Source organism: Hydractinia symbiolongicarpus, chromosome 10 (assembly GCF_029227915.1).
Source record: "Hydractinia symbiolongicarpus strain clone_291-10 chromosome 10, HSymV2.1, whole genome shotgun sequence".
In the NCBI taxonomy this organism is placed as follows: domain Eukaryota; kingdom Metazoa; phylum Cnidaria; class Hydrozoa; order Anthoathecata; family Hydractiniidae; genus Hydractinia; species Hydractinia symbiolongicarpus.
In genome coordinates this window covers 20,519,152-20,540,092 of record NC_079884.1, presented here as the reverse complement: position 1 = coordinate 20,540,092, position 20,941 = coordinate 20,519,152, and the positions used below count along the sequence as shown (strand labels likewise).

Here is a 20,941-nt window from a genome sequence, read left to right as displayed (position 1 = left end):
GAATAAAGGAGACCAACTGGCCTGATTTCAACTTTCTAAATTTAAGGTCACTGCTGTTATTGAAGCCTATTGAAGAACAACATCGTACAAAATTCTGATTTCAAGCTGGTCCTAATGCCCTGGCCCTTGTATGCACTTATAAATATTTTCTTGTTAATTTGAAGTTAACATTAAGGGTCTTTCAAGATATGCATACAAAATCATTGCATAAAAAAGGGCCATTGAAATCATATGAAAACCTAAAACAACATGATCAAATTAAGTTTTTGGCAGAAACAAGTTGTATATTATGTAAAATTATAGAATTGGTATAAATTTTAGCTACACTTGTTGTTTTTAATATGTCAATATGGGTATTTATCAATTTTTGTACTTTAGATGACGTAAAAAAGTAATCATGGTATTTGGATCAAGAAGTGATACTGGCTACACAAGGGTAAAATAGATTATTTGTATATCGAATTGAACTCTGTTATTTGACAAAGCATGTTGACAATCCTGCCCACCTCAAGTCCTTATAAGGACTTTTTGGTGTGTCTAAATGAAAATTTTTAGTGATGCATCCAACCTTGTGTAAGAAAATAAATGTTTTTACTGTAGAAATAAAAGTCTTGATAGTAATAGACTTTAACTTCAAAAATAAATGCAGTGTTTTATTAAAATAGCTATGCTAATTGGTAATTACTTAACAGGTAAAATCCTTACCAACTCTGACTCTAAATCTGTTTTGTCAGCAGGTTCCATTGTTGTCTGGAAATGACGATGACAGTGAAGAAGAACTGTAAGTATACCTATTTATTTATACATTGAAATACATATGAAATGGTAACTGTCTATGGGAATGTTACTTGAGAATATGGGCTGATGTTGAAATTATTTGTGAGGGAGGCCAATATAGTCAGGTTAGTGCCTCCAATATACAGTGCTTGGCTGTGGCTTAATGTGTTTTTAATTCAAGAGAAAAAACTAAACAATATATAAGTCCATTTATCTAACCAACTAATTACTAGCACTATTCTTATTTCGTTTTGTTAATGTGATTGTGAAGAGCAAAACAAAGTAATTTTCAGCCCCAGATATTACATCTTTTTGAAGATTTCTCTTTTCAAGCAAAACAAGAAGAAGCCTATTTTTTACCAGCACACTGTGTGGAAAAAAAATTTTATTGTCTATGTTTCTCCATAAGATATTTGCAGTGACATAAAACCTGTTCTGGGTTTTTTGTTAGACGTGGAAGTTTATAACCAGTAATTTGTAAAATATATAATGTAATCTATTTGTAATTGCTTTCTGGTGCGATAATGGTGATATTAGGCTTCATACGATCTCATTAAATTTAAATGGAAAAAAAAAATGAGCTAACAAGAATATGATTAGTTGGATGGTAGTATGAGAATACAGAATGGTACAGAATACAGAATGTTTTAGGATCACATTACATTACCATTATTTAATTATAAACTTTAACAACAATACTTAAGCTTTCTAGAATCTTGTTTTAATAATTTTATTAGTGTAGAAATATTTCAATATTAAAAACACTAAACAGTGGGTAATAAAAGCCAAAGGCTGACATTAATTTTTCCCTAATAAGAAATGTATTCTGTATTTTTGTGCCCCTCCCCTTGGTAGTAAGAAGTCATATGATATGTAATAAACTTTACAAACTTTACTTTTTATAAACTTTAATTATTTAGATACGAACGTTCAAATTCCCCCAAGAAAAAACCTGATACAATTTCAAAGGTGAAACATGAACTGGAAGGTGCAATGAATGTTATGAGAACAAATTTAGGCAAAGTTTTAGATCGTGGAGAAAGGCTTGAGGATCTAGAAGCGAAATCAGGTAATTGATCTTTATTTTGTTATGCTACTATGATCATCTATTAGCAAAAAATAACCTACCAGTTCTGTAAAGTGACATTTACAATTTTATAGAAAGTTTTGAAATGAATGCCTTCCAGTTTAAAAACTCATCAACAAAGCTCCAAAATCGACTGTGGTGGCAGAACTGCAAGGTAGATATATTCTTTTTCAATCTGGTTCTACACTGCTATTTTCTCTCCTTTTTATAAAGTGCGACAGAAATTATAGGGCTTGAATTAGAAGTATGTACTATGAACCAATCCCTTGTCCACCTTGTCTGGTGGAAAGGTTTGAAAATGACTACATCCTAACCTTATATAGTGTTAATTCTGGTCTTACTCTCACTAGAATCGTTTAAATACATCTTATAAATTATCCTACTCCATCAGACCTTTACACTGAATAACTAAACCTTATTCGGGAATGTCTGTATTTTTCATTCGAATGTCCAATTTCTATGCATAAACCTCTTTAGGTCATGATATGTTACTTCGACCTTTCTAATTTACATCAGCACTTAGCAATACAGACGTGTTAATAAAAATTTGTGATTGATGTTGGCAAATTTTTCCGACATGTTTTCTTTTTTAATATGGATGAAACTTGAACTTATACGAAAGTTTTGCTCTCATTTCCTCTCTTAATTTAACTGCTGTTTGTGTATAGTTGCATGCAATTGCTAAACAAATATATATATATGTCATGAAACACAGGTTTGCTGACATAAAGCAGGCAAATGACATGTTAGATCTGCACTTTTTTGCTAATATGAAATAAATTGAATTGGAAAGACTCCACTTTCATTGGTAGCAGAAAATTTAGGACATAATCTGCAATTTAATACAAAAATATACAAGTGCAATTGTTTTACTGATATTTATTTTTCTTTAAGATGAAAGCGATATTTGGTTCAGTTGTGGCAGCAGTCTTACTTGTTGTGATCAGTAAGTTATTTGTGTCAAAAAAATCATGCTAAAATAATTTCAAAGGCAATGTAGGTTAACACGTAGGCTGTCATTCAAGGTTAACTTAAAATCATTACTATAGCTACATATAACATGGTAAAATTACAAAACATTCATATCTATGTTTTAACATAGCAGACAAGATGAGACAAGATATTAATAGGTTTATCAATGAGAAGGAATATGTGGTAAATAGTTTTGCCATAATAAATGCTGTTGAAGCCACCTTTCTCAATAGAACCATTAATTCATTCCCTTAATACTATTCTAGCATATCTACTGTTCATGATATATGTATTTTTATATAAATTCAATTCATATGTAGTTTTTAAAACAATTTTTGTGCTAGGAGCTGGTTGAGGTCAATTTAGAGATTGGTATATCAATTTTGAGTACATTTCATTTGGGCATCCAAAATAGAGACAGTTTTAAAATGTTTGAAAAATGTTTTTTACTAAGAATATTTTCAGATTTTTAGCTATGGAGAACATATATTTTTAGGAAGAGACAATATACGCAGAAGACTAAAACAAAACATATTTAATCCATGCATACATATTTTTCTAAACATCTCGCTGTGCCGACAAAGCAATTAGATAAATTAATACCATTATGTTAACAACACTTCCCCGTCAGACACCCAAAAATAATTTCTGTATCAGCCTCTGTATTTGTAATAGATATATTTATCTGAATTATTTATAAAATCTCAACTTTAGTTTCCATTGTTGTCAAAAGCAAGAAATAAATGAAAATTTAAGTGCTCAAATTCGAAATGGGTATGAAGAGTTATGTGGAAAAAACACTTTGGAAGAAATTTTGGGAAAAGTCACTCAAATCGATCGTAGTTGGATATCTATACATCTGCTGAAAGTCCACTTGCAAGAAACTAGAATAATAATCTTGATTTTGGTTTCCACTTCTGTGTATTTTTCTGTTCTATATTGCTCATATACATCTGTATGTATATGCTGGTGAATTATGCTGGGTTTACTTTTTAAATTATGTATTTATTAGAAGAATGAATATAGAATCTTATTTTTATAAAATATTTTTTGTGTGAAAATGATATTAGACAGTTATTTAACTACAAGTTTAGTCCTTAATTTCGTGTATTATAAAAATCCATTAGTATTTTTAGGATATATTAAGTAGCATATCTTTTTGACATGTTTACAAAGGCATTTTTGTATGTACCAGAAGACAAAAAATTTTTGTTTATCAAATTTTAAAGACGGATTAATAAAACATAAGAAATGGATGACCTGTTTAAATTCACTCACATTATTGTTTATTAAGCAAACGTAGAATATTCATTAACTGTGATCTGTAAGTACGCTATACTTAATATCGACATTTTTATTATGATATAATTTCCCAACTGTTATATGTGTGACGAGTATTTAACAGTTACGTGCTATTGGAGTGTTCATTACAGGTACCAGACATTTTATTTGACATTTAAGGTGGAGTTCTTATGTGTTTATTATGTAAACAAACAGAAAATGTTTTTGATATGCATTTGATAATATTTAAATATAAGAACTCTTGTAAAGCTTTTGTGTTCGACCTTATGTGTAAGAGAAACTGTTTATGTAACGAATGATATGTTAGACATCAGTGACATGATGTATTTGTTGATGATATTTTTTGATCTGTATATTACAACTGATCAGGTTAACTTTAACTCTTCTTCATTGTCAAATTGATGTGCATATTGCAAAATGTGAAGACTGCTTTATAATAGAAGTTTTATGTACTAATAATGGAACATTAAGGTTAGAAAAATGTATTTGACGATTTGTGTTTCGTGTATATGTGATTGTTTTTAAATTAAATTGTTTGCTATATAGTGCATAATGTCTAAACAAACAAGAAATGCAAACAAGAATGTTGCTAATGTGGAGTCCCGCCATGCTGAGCGTGATCGAGATGTTGGCTTGCCACGAATTGTAGCACGCGTTTGGGGTTTAATATCTGGAATTTGTGAGTAGTCTGTGTATGACTATGATTGTGTGTGTGATTTGTGTGACTATTGTATATTTTTATTACCTGACTTTTCCTGAATTTTATGATTTAAGTTGATCTAACTCAATCGAGATCAAGTAAAAAGTGGAAACAACAACAAAAGCTTTGAATCCTAATATTTATTCCGGTGAATAGTTCATAAATCCATATTTTTAAAAATTGTTTCCTGTCATTATTGTGAAGTAATATACCTGCTTAAATCTGTTAAGTTTGCCATCTTCCAATTTGACCTAAGTGTTGCAGCAAGACGATAAGCTCGTGCACTCGTTTATCATCATGCAAACGCTTGCAGTCACTCCTTACCTTTTGTTTTTGTAAAAATATACGTTTTTTCTTGCACGGTAAACAAGTAGCTTTAATGTCGTGACTATGGACAAAAATTTCATTCAGATTTATCACTAATTAATTGATGGACATGTCTTTCATCGAAATCTGAGCAACCAAGTGAAAGTAATTGACCTTGATATGTTAGGGATAATAATATTTTGCAACTTCAAACTGTGTTTCAGTAACAATAATAGCAACAACAGCTACAACAACAACCATTTCATTATCAACAGTGATAATTTAAGAAAAGTTGCATTGATATGTATATATATATTTTTGGAACTGTCGTATAAACTCATTTTTTGATCTATTTTTAGCGTACGTTAGTAACGGTGGGTATTTATTAGTTCAGTCTGGCGCTGATGGAAAATGCCAAGGAGCTGGAGCATATATGATGTAAGTTACTTTTGTGTGAAAGCTTTCAGTGCATGTTGTGCAGCTGTTGTTCATGGTTACCTCTACAATATGATCATTCAGGAAAGCCACCGTATCTCAACCTTGTTTCATTCTTCTTTATATATACAGTTTTTTGCATTTTTTCTTTTTATTAAGAAACTACATTCGTTCATTTGTATGGAAAATTTAAAACATCTTTTAACCATACATTATATCTGGTTTCTTACAGACGGTGGCTTTGCGGAATTATTAGTTCGCTGAGATCATCCTTAGTCATCCAAGATTGACTTTGTGATATTTTAGACCCTCTCGTTCCTCTCTAGCTGAGGACAAAGTGTCCATTCTTTCAGGCATATCAAGAATTTTCCAACATTTTGAAAAATGTTGGAAAAGTCTGAAATATTAGCGATTTCTTTGATCTGTAAGAAAATTGTCAAGAACTTTAGGTTTAACCCTATTTGTACGTGACAAAGTGCCGGTGGTCCCTTTGACTGGACATAACTTTTATTCGGCATTTTTATACAATGTAAATTCACTAATTTTATAATTGCTTTAGTCATTGGGCGACAAACTTATTTTGTTTATACATTTCGTCTTTATACTTCTTATTTTAGAGTTGTAGGTATTGTAATAATCATTATGGAGTGTGCGTGCTGTATTTGTCCAGGTGCTAAGAATAACTGCTGTGATAAATTCGAAACAAAATTTCCATTTTGGGCGAGAGGTTTGATGTATTTTGTGTAAGTGTATTTTCATATATTCTCATAATCCGGAAGTTAAGTACACTCAAAAGAATTCTACTTTTATAAATATTTATATGCGTTCACAGCCACAACTTGCGTGAATGTATTAACATCAAGTTTTTGAGTCTTGTGTGTTGAAAATCCACTTATTTTTTGTGCTCCATTTATTTATTTATTTATTTATTTTTGTTTCTTAGATCTGTAATACCTCCATTAAGCTTATGCTTTGGTGTGAAGACGTTGATCTCATCTGTTATTGTTATCATGTTAGCATTGTTGTACTTTTTTTTAACTTGTCTAGTCAGGTAAGCGTGATGTTTCATTGTTATTACGAAAAATATTTGACACATATTGTCGATCATAGAAAAGTCAATCTCGTATTGAGATTTTTAAGAACTTTTTCTTTTTTGTCTTGAAATTGATGTATCTATTCCAAGCTTTTTTGTAGCATCAAACATGGGACAAAACTGCCTTTACAATGCTGAAATGTTTTGAAAAAAATCGAATTTCCATTTAATTTTTCCGGACTGCAAAATTTTTTTCGATCTTAAAACGTGAAAAAATTTCTTACTGTATCTCGAGCCTACAATATCAAGTTTTTGCTCTTTTTTAAAATCTTCTGATTAGATTTCAGGCCAGACGTTTAGATCTCGTCTTGCAGAGTTACGGCTGCCGAAAGCCATACTTCCCACAGGACCTAAATTTGAACTATCGTTGCGAAAATATTAACATTCCTTGGGAGTTAGGCCGGTCTTGTTATTATATGATGTTTTTTGGAGACCTAATATTATAGGACTAATTTATTTATGTCGTCCTTACTGATCAAGCTCTTATGCAAATAGGCATACGTTTTACCCTTTCGTACACGGTCTCACTTAAAAAGATGAAAGTTGTGCTGATAAGTTTCTTTTTTCTGCTATTATTTCATGTTTTTGACATTCGTAATCTTACTTACCTTTGTTGTATTTCAGAAGTAACAAATACCAGCGATTGGAGGGTGCTGCACGTCAAAAATATCAAGAGCAAAAAAAGAACGCTTCATACACGTACAACGCTGTGACCTACACACATAACACTTTAAATCAGTTGAAAACAAATGCTGCTGCAACAAAACAAGCCGGTCGCAAAAGCAGACCGAAGAAGAACAAACCAAGAGCAAATCCTAACACATGATTTTATTTCTTAGCTAGGTTTTTATATTTCATGATTTGTTTTTTATAATTAACTTGTGTCACTAATTAACACACGTTGACTACAGATGGTGATTGATTTATTTATCAATAAAAAAAATATTTTTCTTGAAATTTCCGGCGGCGCATTTAAATAATGTTAAAAACTGTTGGATTTTTTTTACCAGTAGGCAATAATTTGTGTTCGTGAATAACGTCAAAATGTAACCTTGTCAAAAACTCAGCCACTGCACTTTAATTTTTACGCAATTCCAATTTCCTTTTCGTCGAGATAGCGTAAGGTAAAAAACCCGACAAAATTGACTAGGGGAGCGAAAGAGCATATCACGGAACATTATTACAATTCTTTTGTCTGAAAAGGTTTTTGACATTATTTGGGTGTAACTGTTTACTACAATTAAAATTCGGTAAATGTCTGTTACAGTACAAAAATTCTGCGTCGATCTTCACGTCAAGAAATAACTGTGGTTTATAATTGTTTTGCTCAACAACATGGTTTGTTTGTTGCGATAAAATTGTGTATTTTTAATTTTATTATTTATAAGCTTTTTTTTGTTTCAAAATCATTTTTGTATTTCATTTTATTTATAACACGTTGCTTTCTTTTATAAATAATTTTTGTAAATACTGGATTGTTTTTAATACTTATACGAAGGGCTCATCATTAAGAGTTTTCAGAAATCAAATTTCGCAGAAAGTTTGACTCTGCTGGCAACTCTTTTTGAAAGCATTTTGGTGTCTTTTTTGATTTATATTTTTACCATACTTTTGAGAATTCTCATGTCTTCTCAAAAGCATTATGTTCATGAACTAGAGAGTGTACTCATATCAACGGAAACCTTTGTAGCTATATTTTTAGAAAATACGTATTCAATTTTAATTGTATTTTCTCTCTTTGCCATTAACCCTTTAAATCGTTTGTCTCAGCTTTTTTAAAAATAAAAAAACAATAAAAAAAGAACCTTGTAGCTTAAAAATATTACCATCATCTGTTCGGTCATTGTCGTTGAACAATATAGATATTATCATTTTATGAACAAGCGAGTTTTTTTAGGCCCATGGTGAAATGAAGACGAAAAAACGGTTAAAGATAACGGACGTCTCCAATGCCGATTGATCCGAACGAAGTAAATGATCCGTCATGCAAGTTTCAATTAAGTGTCAAAAGGCGAAGAATTGATTGAAGTAACGACGAAACATCATTTTCAGTTTGTTGGATGAAAATGGATAAAAGAGGTCATACGCAACCATCGTCATCTAATTCAAGAATTGATAGTGTTGAGCAGAGTCAAGAGACTTTCCCGTGTATGAAATGTCACCGAAAGTTTAAAACGCATAGAGTATTGTAAATTGTTGACACAGAACATTGCACAAACACAACAGGATACAAATCAACAATAAAGCGTTCCCGAAGACGCAGCTTCATCTCTACATCATTTTTCTGATGCTCCAGAAAAGTTTTATTGGAGTACTGTTAAAGACAGTGAAGCAGTCAAAGACATCGAGGAATGTTACAGCAGAATTGTTTATAGGAAACGAAACTTGTTTATGCTGTGTAATGGAAACGCAGGTAAATTCTACATACGTGAGACCACAAGATTGCTCAATTCCTGAATTGAAAACACACCTCTAAAAGCTATACATATCATGCCTGCTCTGCTGATGCAAAAACCATCACAAGCATTGAAATTTAAGGAGCACGTAGAAGCATTAAACAGACGTCTAACACAATGGTTTAAAGGAGATTTTATGAGCTTAATGGATGAGGTACAGACGATTCAAAGCCGACTACCTAAAGTAATAAAAAAGCAAGATATTGCAGTTATTTTCAGGAAGTTCCGGTACCACATGCAAAAAAGGAGATGTTCATAAAGCGATTAATGTGGTGACGAACAATATCACTGGAGGGATACTTCCTTTGAATGACGAAACTCTTGAAATACTACGACAAAAACATCCTGAAGGAAGTGAATCAAACGAAGACACGGTAATACAAGGTCCGATAAAATCAGTTAATGCCGTTGTACATGACGTCATTGACGAAGACATAATAATGCGAGCAGCGAAGACAACAAAAGGCGGTTCCGGACCATCTGGAATGGATGCGAATGGATGGATCAAAATCATAGCGTCTAAAGTTTATGGAGACACTGGAACAGATTTACAGAAAGCGATAGCTAAGTTTGCAAGAAGACTTTACCAGACTTTAAACGATAATTCTTTAGAGGCGTATTTAGGATGTCGTTTTGTGCCTTTAGAGAAGAACCCTGGTCTTAGACCTATCGGAGTAGGAGAGGTTTTAGACGCATTATTGGAAAAGACGTAGTACGCATCAAAGAATGATGTTATTGAATCTTGTTCAAAAATTCAGATGTGCTCCGGTCGTGAATCTGGGTGCGAAGCTGCTATACATGCAATGAAAGATGCATACTCTAGTGAAGAAGCCGAATGTGTCTTATTAGTTGATGCTGCAAATGCCTTCAATAGCTTGAACCGTAGTGCAACACTTAATAATACCAAGATCATTTGCCCGATTCTAGCAACATACATCAACAACTGCTACATAAAGCCTGCGAGATTTTTTGTGATTGGTGGAACTGAACTGAGTTCAAGAGAAGGTACCACTCAAGCGACCCGTTGGGGATGGCCATTTACGCAATAGGACTCACATTATTACTTGATAGAATGAAAAACATTGCTAATATTGATATGAAATTGGTAGCTTTTGCTGACGACCTAACTGCTATTTAAAATTTTCCCACCATTCGGAAATGGTGGGACGAGCTCATTGTGGAAGGCCCAAAATTCGATTGCCAACCACAGCCAAAGAAATCATGGCAAATTGTCAAAGATAAGAACATTGAAGGAGCAAAAACACACTTCAAAGAAACAAACATCCAATGTACAGGAGAACGACATCTCGGAACAGTTATTGGGAGTGAGACTTTCCGAAACGAGTACGTTGAAGACATTGTCGTGAAATGGGTGAAAGAAATCACAATAATTTCAGAAATAGTTGTTATCGACCCACAAGCAACTTACACTTCCTATGTTAGTGGATATCAACATCGCTTCACATACTATTTACGGACCATCCCAGTAATATCATCATTACTGCGACCAGCGGAAAGTGTAATAAGACACCAACTGCTGCCGGCGATTACTGGTGTCATATTGTAAACGCTGTAGAGAGGAAGCTAATGTCCTTGCCACCACGGGTCTTGGGGCCTAGGAATAAAAATCCTTGAGAATGTTTCTGACACAGAATACGAGAATTCTCGGAAAATGACGACGGAGCTCGTAAATATTCTTCTCAGACAAAGTGAAAATGCGAACGAGATCAGCAAAACGAAAAGCCAAATAAACTCTGAGAGAAATAAAAGCCATCAAAACATTTTACAAGGACTGTGGTCCAAATGGATAAAAGTGCTAAAAGGCAGAACGAAGCAAATTAAGAAGTAGGTGCGTCAAACTGGTTGACGACTCTACCAATAAAATAGAGTGGTTACTACCTCACAAAGGAGCAGTTTTTCGACGCATTGAGAATTCGATATAACTGGGAATTACCCAGGTTACCATTTGAATGTGCATGTTGGATGTTGCTCATGCGTTATCCTTCAAAAAGGGTGGGTTTGTCACACAACGTCATAACAAAGTTCGTGATATAACTGCTCAGCTTTTGAAAAAAGTGTGTAAAGACGTACGAATTGAATCCATGCTTGCTTCATTACAAAACGAACGCTTTGATCCAGAAAAGTGCGATCACATCCAATGAAGCTCGATTAGATATAAGCGCACTTGGTTTCTGGATTCCTGACCAACGGGTATTCTGCGATGTCAGAGTCTTTGACCTTAACGCCCAGAGGTATAGGAACACAGAAATCAAACGTTGCTATGAAAGGAATGAGCAAGAAAAGAAAAGGTCATACAACGAAAGGGTTTTGCAGGTTGAAAATGGTTCTTTTACACGTTTGGTGTTTTCTACGCACGGTGGGTTGGGAAGAGAATGCAAGAGATTCTATCAACGTCTTGATAGCAGATAAACGTGGTATACCAACGTTTATCGCTATGACGTTTGTCAGAACGAAAATTTGCTTTTCGTTAGTCCGAATCGACATTGCTATGCCTGCGTGGATCAAGATCATTGCGGCGGGATGTTAACATATCTAATATCAACATGTCTTTGACCAACACACTATCGCTATTTCAGCACTTTAATTACGTGAGCATACGTTACTTTTTGTAAACACAACGCTATACATAGTCAACGTGGAATTTCTGTTTTTTTTTTTTAATTTCATGCTGAATGAATTTTGAATGGCGGATTTTAAATTTTCTGCTGAGAATTTTAATTTCATTCTGAAATGAAAATAAACTATTTAGACATATGAAATGGAAATGTAATCTTAATTCTGCCTAAACACCAATTCAAGGGTGGAGAAGACCTTATACTGCAAAAGATATTTTTCCAGGAATGCTCAGTTGAAGGTTGAGAGGTTATTTGCGGACTTCTCTTCACGCCCCTTCGTGATTAATGTCCAAAACCAAATGCTAAAAAATTAACGCCCACTAGATGCTACGACATAAATTCTTCAATGTCAAAAAAAATCCGAGGCTTTCTAATTAAGAGTTTAACTAACAAACTTGTGTTAAATAGATCAAATAAAGTGTTTTTTCTTTTATCGCGAACCTACTGCCCGGTTGGTTGTACCATCCATAGACAGAAGGGGGTCGCGGAAGCGAAGTTGTGTGACTAAAATATTCGGGATTTTTCGGATCTTTTCGATATGTTGTTTACACGTGATGATAATAATAATGGCGATTAATGTTGTTGTTGTGTTGTCCCCAGGAACTGTATATTCGTACGCACTTTAATATGACATAAAGTGCGTATTAATAGTGCGTAGCGCTATTCATACGTAGAAAAAAGGAAAAAGAATCCTAACCCTAACCCTAACCCTAAAGCACTTTACGTACGAATAGAGGATGAACATATACATACGCAAAAATGGGCAAAAGTGCGTACGAATATACACTACGTTGTCCCCATTTGAAAAAATGTTGTACCAAAAAAGCTATTGTACCAAATACTGTTCAAGCTTAATGTTATTCATGCCATTAGAGATAGATGATTTGCATATTTTATTTAGATGGCTATCCCCACAAATATCGAGGGATATATTAATATATACACTCTCTTATTTCTAGGATAGGCCACTCTCTCAGTGTCAGAGTGTCACGTGGTGCCACTTTCAGTTAAGGGAAAACACAATCTTCTACGATAAAACTCTCATAGGAGAAATTAATTAAACAAGATTAAACAAGAACTATACAGATATATCTGAAGTAAAGTAAAGCTAAATTAGCAAAAACTCACCTTAAACAAAGATTTTAAGAGGAATTTACACCTGATATATTAAAAAACTTACTGCGTAAACGACATGTTTTCCCTTAAATCATAATGCCTACCCTAAAAAGTATTGCGTGATATTTGGCGACCAGAAGAATGACTTAATATTTAATGCTCATTTTGAGCTACGCAAACCCAATATTAAAGTCTGCGCCATACCAGAAAACTCCCTTCGACATCAAACGGCCCACAGTAACTCTTACTTTGTGTGGGACACTGGGGGTTTGATTTCACTTGGTGCAGATTTAATATGGGCAAGTAAATGTTACATTTCAGCCTTTAGATTTGTTTAAGTAGAGTCTTTCTGAGGGCCTACTATCAGGGGTTAATCCAGGAAATTACTTTGGGGGTCAGTAATCCCCTAAATTCTCTTTCAACCTTTTCAGGAAACAAGAAACTTAATTAGTTTCTATCAAACAGGTAATATTTTAAAGTGAACTTACAAGATCTAAAACTGTTACCACAACATTTTTTCCCTATCAATCATTACAAGAAGTAACGCAGTTTTCATCTCTCTATTTTGGGCGCTCAAATTCTCTTTCAACCTTTTCAGGAAACAAGAAACTTAATTAGTTTCTATCAAACAGGTAATATTTTAAAGTGAACTTACAAGATCTAAAACTGTTACCACAACATTTTTTCCCTATCCATCATTACAAGAAGTAACGCAGTTTTCATCTCTCTATTTTGGGCGCTCAAATTGGATATCCCCAAAATCGATATAATGATGCCTAAATTGACCTGCATTAGATCCTAACTATGGGTAGAGGCCTGAAGGAAAAAAAATTGAGATTTGTATTTTGTAGAAAGCCAGAAAACCCCATCTTTGATCTTTTTCCTGATGATTTAACAACAAAAAATTTGCGTAGCTGTAGCTTGATTTTTACAAATTTGTTTCCAGTGCCCCTTGATTCGATCAAATTCTGTTTTGCTCCACCTCGTCCCCAGATTTTGAATTTTTAAATTTACATTTTGACTAGCTATATACATTATATTACTTTTTGATGAAGGGAAATTTATTGATCCGTGGAAAAAATCAGAAACTCTACCATTCCATCGTTAGATTGAGAGTATTGCCCAAATATCAAGGGTCTTCCACTCGACTTAGTAGGGTTGGAATGTATGATGTTACCATAGCCCTTAGTTATATAACCCAAGCCATGTAAGGGAAATTAGGGACAGTGCTATCCGGAGTGTTTAACTTATTCCACCTGCAAGAATTCAACAATCCCTGAAACTTTGCCCAAACCCTGCAGTAGATAAATAAAATGCAGTCAGGCAAACTGCTACATGTGGGATCTCACAATCAAAATATATTCTTGGATCCAATTTAATATGATTTTTTTATCGTGTTTAAACTCAGTATTAAAATTTATGGAAACATGCAAATTTTAAGTACAACTGCCTCTATTAGTAGCCAAACATTTGATGTCTCATGAAAAAATGACCATGTAAATAAACTGCAGGAAAAAAATCACTGCAGTATACCCAATACATAATTGTTCTTCTGTGTTAAAATGTAACTCTAAAACGTATTTCTATTAAATACCCACCTTCATTAAAATTGATGACGTCATTAAAATGACCTACCTTCCTGATGGTGTACTTCTTAAGTTAATAGTTCTGTCTCAACTAGCTCTCTATGTTTACCCTCACTATAGGGTCTGAGGTCTACCAGACAACTCCCTGCAGTGTGTGATCACGTCCTCCAAATGCTTATGGTTACCCCTGGTATCATTGACTCGCTCATATTGTATTGCCACCTAGGGGATTATGAACCCAGTCTCCAGCACAAGGTAACAGGTATACTGTAGTCACCAATTTCAACAGACAATTTTGCCAATGAGAAGTAAATTTCGTTCTCGCCACTATAACCTGCTGGCTTGAAACTTACTTCCTATAATGTACATTTCTTTAATGTTGGGACAAGGGAAGAAAATTATGGTGGGTCGCTATATGATTTGTGGCATGGCAAAATGTTTTAATTTTGCATTGAGATCAATGGTCCTTAAATGTTTCACCAGTTAGTCCAATGTAATGTTTTCCCTATAATTAGCAGATATCGTAATCTACTCGTAGATTACGTTCTCATCAAGACGTATCATTTAGTGGGCAATTATTTTTATTTTGGCAATTATATGTCTTTTTTTCTTGGTTTCTTTTGAGGGCATCACTCAGGATATTTTTGTTGTGAATGGAAACAATTTTGGCCATGTGTGGAACACAACCATAGCTGACATTTAGAGTGTTTCTGTTAAAAAATTTTCTAAACTTGTGATTGCCCGGGAAACTTCTGTCGACGATGCTCAGGAATCCTTTGGTGGCACAGTCATACTGAACGGAGGATTGAACGCATCTTACTGGCAAACCTGTTAACAGTTTTTATCATTTTTCAGACTGTTTTTTCCAATTTATATCTGATTTTATTTTGAATTTTTTCACAAATGTGAATAAATATATATAGTTCCTAAAATTCTATTAATTAACCTAAATAGCCAATTAGGCTGTGTGGTCTTCCTTTTCTTGCCTGTCAGGATGTACCCACAAGAGCAGAACTTTGTAAACATTCACTCATCTGAATTTTCTTTTTTACCCGGCCTGCTGACGTTATTTTCTTTGTGGCAGTGGTACAATTCACTAGGCTTCATTTGTATAGATCTGAGAAGATTCACTTTGTATAAACCCTCATTTTTATACCTAGGGTTAGACAAGTCACAAAGGACTTTAGAATTAGTATTAGGTGCAATAAGATAATCTAGAATCTTCTCTTATAATATAAAATCATACGCAACAAGGAACTAAAATATAGTCTAAAATCTAGCTTCTAAAATTATACTTGCAATGTTGTGCCACTGATTTTTTTTGCAAAAAATGGCAAAATATTATATGCTATAATAATAAAAAAGATTTTTAAAGGACTTCTAGATATTATTTAAATAATTTGTATCCTCTATAATTTACAAAAAATAATTTTTTCTCTTGATGCTGTGTGTAATAAGAATTTTTATGTTTTACAATTTTTTTGTGTATATATTTGTTTCTAAAATGTTTGTCTTGACAGGAAAACAAGCAACGTGTTTATATATTTCAAACTTACACACATGCAATGGTACGTAGTTTTTTTATAATTTGTTTTTAACATTGTCCTAATCTATTTGATATTTAGCTAATACAAAAGTACCCTTGAGTTTATTAAGTGTGTAAAATTAACCGTTGAATAAAGGAAGAAATAACAGGTTGTGCCTCAAGGCATCAAAATTTCTGTTCCATTCTATAAATCAGGGAAAATGATACAGAGAAATATAAATTTATTGAACTTTCTTCAGGGTATGCGTGTATGTATGTGGCATTATGTTTGCTTTTGGAAAAAATAATGCAATAAAAACTTTTACTGTATAGTTTAAAATAAATTCTAAAAAGTTAATTTCAGCAAGTAAGCAGTAAAAAGAACCAAATAAAGTATAGTAAAGGTCAGAGAAAAGTTTTGAATAAAATATATTAAAAAGAAACCCTGGGAAACTTTAATTGACACTTTGGGACATATAGAATTTTGGAACTTCAATGCCTTATAGACAAAAGGTCAACTTTTCACCCTGAATGGTTAACTCATTTTCACAAATTAGAGACCTGAAAAATTTTGTGAAATTATTTTTTGAAAAACAATCCTGCACTACTTTTTTATCGTTTTTTTTTGTAAATAGACGTATATATATATTCCTTTAAGCCTATGGAAACTTTAAAAAACCTTACTACTCATGCAGTCAAACTTGTCTAATTTACACAGAAGATGTTTAGTTAAAATCTCCTTAAACCATTTCTGCATGTGCTAAAAAATATCTGTCAAAACAAGATCAGGCAAGCATTATCTTGAATTCTGTAAACAAATTTTAAAGGGTTGCCATAAGAAGCACATGTTTAATGCACTTTCAAAATAACCCACCACAAATCCTGTGTAAATTCCTCTTCACAGTTAAATCAACTAATGTGTCTGGATAGGAGTGTGATTGCCTCAACTTTTTTTTGCCCAGTTTTGTAATTAGGTATTCTGTTTGTTAATTAGCAATTTTCTTTTAGGACTTTTCTAAATTTTCCGATGATAACTTTGATATGAAGGAATGGATTAATAATGCATTAAGAAGGCACAGTGACAGTACAACTTCTGTAGATGTAAGAAATTTTGTTTATTGTGAAATAATATACCGTATTATTGTAGATTTATCACTTTAATACAGTTTTAAATTAAACTTGTTAATTGAATGTTAAATTTTTGCTGCTGTCAATTTAAACTTCAATATTAATGTTATCGTCAAACTTTGTGTATATAACGGCCACTCAATCCCTATTCGATTCGGGTTTTTTTTAAAAACAAAGTTATTACAGTTTCATGATTATATGGATATCATAGAGCTTTTTAGGGATAGTTTTGAGAAATAGCCAATATTCACTTCTCTGAGAGGTATGGAACCTAAAAATTTGGCATGCTGGTGTCCTATAGATAAATATTAAAACTCAAAGTATCCTAGTCATGCAGCTGAGCAAAAAAGAGTTATTAAAGAATCAACTGGACCCCCTGACCCCTGGATTGATTAGGGTTGAGGAAACTACAAATTACAATCATCTCTGTAGTTTGTGCAGTCTAAAACAGGTTTTAGTTACCACTGTCAGAGAAATGTGAAATGTTTTAGGTTGAAAGCATGTCTAAGATGGAATGAATTTAATGACTTTTTTCTCCTCATTGGCACCCTCAGAAAACATGCACATCCTCTATTCACATTGTGTTTGATATTGCTATCAGACAATTACATAAGCATAAAGCTTGTAGCTGCAACGTGGTTATGGTCACTCTAGTTTTAAAGAAGAAATAATATATATTTGTAATGTACATAATTTTTTCAAGAAAAAGAAAAAATCGTTAGTGTACTGTTGCTCCTTGACCCCTAAACTGTAAAATATGTGGACCTCCAGTGAGTAATGATGAAAAGCATGTACTTCTGGATATTTTTTGTTTTGTGTGCATACCATCAGAAATATTTTATTTGCTTCATTATTTAATAAAGTTCCTATCTTTCTATCTTTTTTGATGTTGTTTTTTATGGTAAAAAAATTTGAATCTGTTTTAACACAAACTTCATTTAAAATTAAAAAAATAATGATGAGGTATATTGCTAATGTTTTTTTTTTCATCTCCTGTTGCATTTAAAAAAAATTGGTGACAAATTTAATTATGGATGTGTTTACAATTTCTAAATAAATAGTTTCTTTATATTTACTATGCATAAAGTAATAAAATAATACAATCTGGGGCAGGTAAAGGAATTTATTTAAGTTGGTCAAGATATTTAGCAAGGTAGATCAAGGGTGGTATCCAGGGCGTAAAGGCCGTTTGTATTGTATGGTTGCTGGGGCCTCAACTGAAGCTTCATAAATTTTCATTTATGCTTAAATTATAGTTATGTAACAACCATATTGGTCATCACTTTTAAAAACTTACCAGATAAACAAATTTTTTTTGAAGATGAGTGACTATATTTAATATCTATCAGTATTCTTTAATTCACCGTTAAGGTTAGCCTTATTTATTTTCTCTTAGGTTCATACTTCAAATCTTGTTATGAAATTGCAACTATTCATTCAAGTAAGCGTATGCCCAAACTTTCAGTTAAAATTTGAATCCTGCAAGAATCTAAAGCAGTTAGTTGCTTCATGTATCCTTTCGTGAACAGTGTAACCAGTTTTTTGCTCAAAGCAAAAAGCTTCAAAGTTGTTTTCTGTAAAAAATTATCTTTATGTTTTATATTCAGGAAGTGAGCAAGTCACTAGAAGAAACAAGTCAAGTGGCTCTGAATAATATTCCAAGGTAACTATTTTAATGATAACTGTAACTTAAACTCAACTACTGGTAATTGGTACAGTGATAAAGTGAGAATAATGTATTTATGTTTTTATAAAGAGTGCTTCGTGAAGTTGAATCTATCAAAACAGAAACATCATTGCTGAAAAATCAGATGATGATGGTTAAGGATGATATCAGAAAAGTATGAAATGACATTATAGCCTTTTATTACTTCCTTAGGATTTGATGGTGTTAAAATCATATTATCTTATATTACTGAAAAAGGCCCTCTAGAATGCATATTTGGAATATTTGAGACATAGAAGTGCGACTAGCAGATTTTAAATGCTGTCCACCTGGGTATATAAATGTAAGAATTAGTAGCCTGTCAGTTGTAAAGTACTGACGAAGCACAAAAAATATTAAAGTACTTATAAAGCCATTAAAAATCAAGAAGGTCAAAACACAATATAAATAATGTGTGATAAAAGATGCATATGAACATATGTTTTGTTAAGTTTAACTTTCCTTATGTAAAAAATCTTTATATTCCACAAAAATATTTTCTTACTGGGTGTACCTGGGGAATGTAACTTTTGGTGGTCTTTGAAGGTTGAAGAAGATACAGCTCAATCAATGAGAAGGCTAGTTGAGATTGATGAAGTAAAGTCTCGTATGCAAGGTGCATCCAATGCTTTAAAGGTAAAGCAATTCCAAGTATTAATTTGTTACATTTGAGGAACTGATTATAGAGTTGCAAAATTCTGAAAGTATATCGTGTTTAGATATCAGAACCTGTATTGTGGGTAGCTATATACGTCCACCTAGTCAATGCAAAACATGGTACTTGCAATTAAAAGTTCCCTGCTGTTATATTTTATAATTATGTAGAATTAAACAATGCTTGGTTTTTTAGACTATAAAAGTTATTTAAAGTTGATTGCTGTAAAACTATCATAATATCATTTTTAGGAAGCTGATAATTGGTCAACACTGTCTTCAGAAGTTGATGAATATTTTGAAGAAGGAGATATAAGCCAAGTAATACAAAAATCTTTTTGGTTTTTTTTAAGTAAAAAAGAGAAAACCTCCTGGTTTAACTGCTCCAAGTGCTCTGGTGACCAAAAAACAATGCAGCACCAAATCCAACTGCTTAGACATTTCAATGTGGTTTACAAACGCAGCTTATTTTTTTTTGCATAATTTTTGCATAATTAAGAAACCACGGCTCTTTTTGTAAACAAATATTGCTGTTTTCCAAAGCAAAAGTGCTAGTGTTTACATTTGAAGCTGTCCTGTTTGTTTATTGTTCCGCATAATTCAGTTCTGTCTCCCGTGGTTTTGTAATTTATGTTTCCCTGGCGAAAAAATGTGCCAAAAATAAATGGGTTTTCGGAGCAAGAAGGCTTTGACCGTAGTAAGTCAAATTATTAGTTCTGAGTGCTCTAAATGCTCCAAGTGAACGACTCCTCCAGGAATTCATCCTAATTTGATTCTGAATGCCACAAATTACCAAAGAAATGGTAATTAGAGCACTTGAACATTCAGAACTGATTCTAGGGCGTGAAAGGAATAGCCCCTAAAACTAGGCCAGAGTAATGATTCATCCCATGGATAGATGGCTGATCGGTCTAAGACGTCAGCCCTAGGAAAGCTAAAAAATTTTTAACCTTGTCATTAACGAAAATCAATACAAAATGTTGAATTTAAGTCTGATAAACATGCATTTCTCAAGAAAAAATTCGCTTTACAATTAATTATTTTGAATTACTTTATCAGTGCTACAAATGCAAAATTTGAATGTTTCTTCTTTCTTTGGTGGTATTGGTGGTATTGCCACAGCATCATCTTTGTCACAATGTTCACCATCTTCTATTAAAAAGAATAAACTAAGGATTTGGTTCAACATATAGCTGGGCTGCTAGTGCATGGTAGCATTTCAAAACAGCTTAATAAAATTAACTCCTGTTTTAATCCATATCTTGCATCTCATTTCTAAGCCACCTTGTACCAATAGTGACCTTCTACTATAAGCTAAAGTATCACTGTCAGCCCTTGTTCAATAATATATTTCGTATTTCTGGAAATTTTGTGCGGTACAATCTGCTTAATACTTTAATTGTCAAAGTGCGAAACACATTTATGGTCCAGAGAACAATTAAGATGTTGGCCCTCGTTTGGTT

At 32.9% G+C, this 20,941-nt stretch overlaps 3 protein-coding genes across 8 annotated transcripts in view; all 3 read left to right on the top strand.

The window, feature by feature from the left end:
* Nucleotides 1–294: 294 nt before the first annotated feature.
* LOC130662772 (vesicle-associated membrane protein 4-like) lies at nucleotides 295–4,455 on the top strand. 2 transcript variants are annotated; one of them, XM_057461701.1, is made up of 6 exons: nucleotides 295–436; nucleotides 738–781; nucleotides 1,698–1,846; nucleotides 1,939–2,018; nucleotides 2,759–2,810; nucleotides 3,551–4,455. In XM_057461701.1, the coding sequence occupies exons 1-6, from the start codon at nucleotides 398–400 to the stop codon at nucleotides 3,577–3,579; spliced, it is 393 nt and encodes a 130-aa protein (XP_057317684.1). In that variant the 5' UTR covers nucleotides 295–397; the 3' UTR covers nucleotides 3,580–4,455. The 2 variants fall into 2 exon arrangements, with proteins under 2 accessions (XP_057317684.1, XP_057317683.1); XM_057461700.1 differs by having other exon boundaries at nucleotides 372–436; nucleotides 735–781.
* A 23-nt stretch (nucleotides 4,456–4,478) lies between these two features.
* On the top strand, nucleotides 4,479–8,393 carry LOC130662771 (calcium channel flower-like). 2 transcript variants are annotated; one of them, XM_057461699.1, is made up of 6 exons: nucleotides 4,479–4,609; nucleotides 4,685–4,817; nucleotides 5,504–5,582; nucleotides 6,197–6,322; nucleotides 6,523–6,630; nucleotides 7,297–8,393. In XM_057461699.1, the coding sequence occupies exons 2-6, from the start codon at nucleotides 4,691–4,693 to the stop codon at nucleotides 7,496–7,498; spliced, it is 642 nt and encodes a 213-aa protein (XP_057317682.1). In that variant the 5' UTR covers nucleotides 4,479–4,609; nucleotides 4,685–4,690; the 3' UTR covers nucleotides 7,499–8,393. The 2 variants fall into 2 exon arrangements, with proteins under 2 accessions (XP_057317682.1, XP_057317681.1); XM_057461698.1 differs by lacking the exon at nucleotides 4,479–4,609 and having other exon boundaries at nucleotides 4,679–4,817.
* Nucleotides 8,394–15,962: 7,569 nt separating this feature from the next.
* Nucleotides 15,963–20,941, top strand: part of LOC130662411 (conserved oligomeric Golgi complex subunit 7-like) — a 37,915-nt gene continuing 32,936 nt past the window's right edge. For 2 of the 4 annotated variants that reach the window (XM_057461280.1, XM_057461279.1), the window contains exons 1-7: nucleotides 15,963–16,034; nucleotides 17,000–17,092; nucleotides 18,516–18,560; nucleotides 18,727–18,782; nucleotides 18,876–18,960; nucleotides 19,371–19,460; nucleotides 19,731–19,799. In XM_057461280.1, coding sequence (XP_057317263.1) covers nucleotides 16,032–16,034; nucleotides 17,000–17,092; nucleotides 18,516–18,560; nucleotides 18,727–18,782; nucleotides 18,876–18,960; nucleotides 19,371–19,460; nucleotides 19,731–19,799 — 441 coding nt within the window. In that variant the 5' untranslated portion in view covers nucleotides 15,963–16,031. The remainder of the gene's footprint in view (nucleotides 16,035–16,999; nucleotides 17,093–18,515; nucleotides 18,561–18,726; nucleotides 18,783–18,875; nucleotides 18,961–19,370; nucleotides 19,461–19,730; nucleotides 19,800–20,941) is intronic. The other 2 variants (XM_057461281.1, XM_057461278.1) reach the window with 1 other exon arrangement.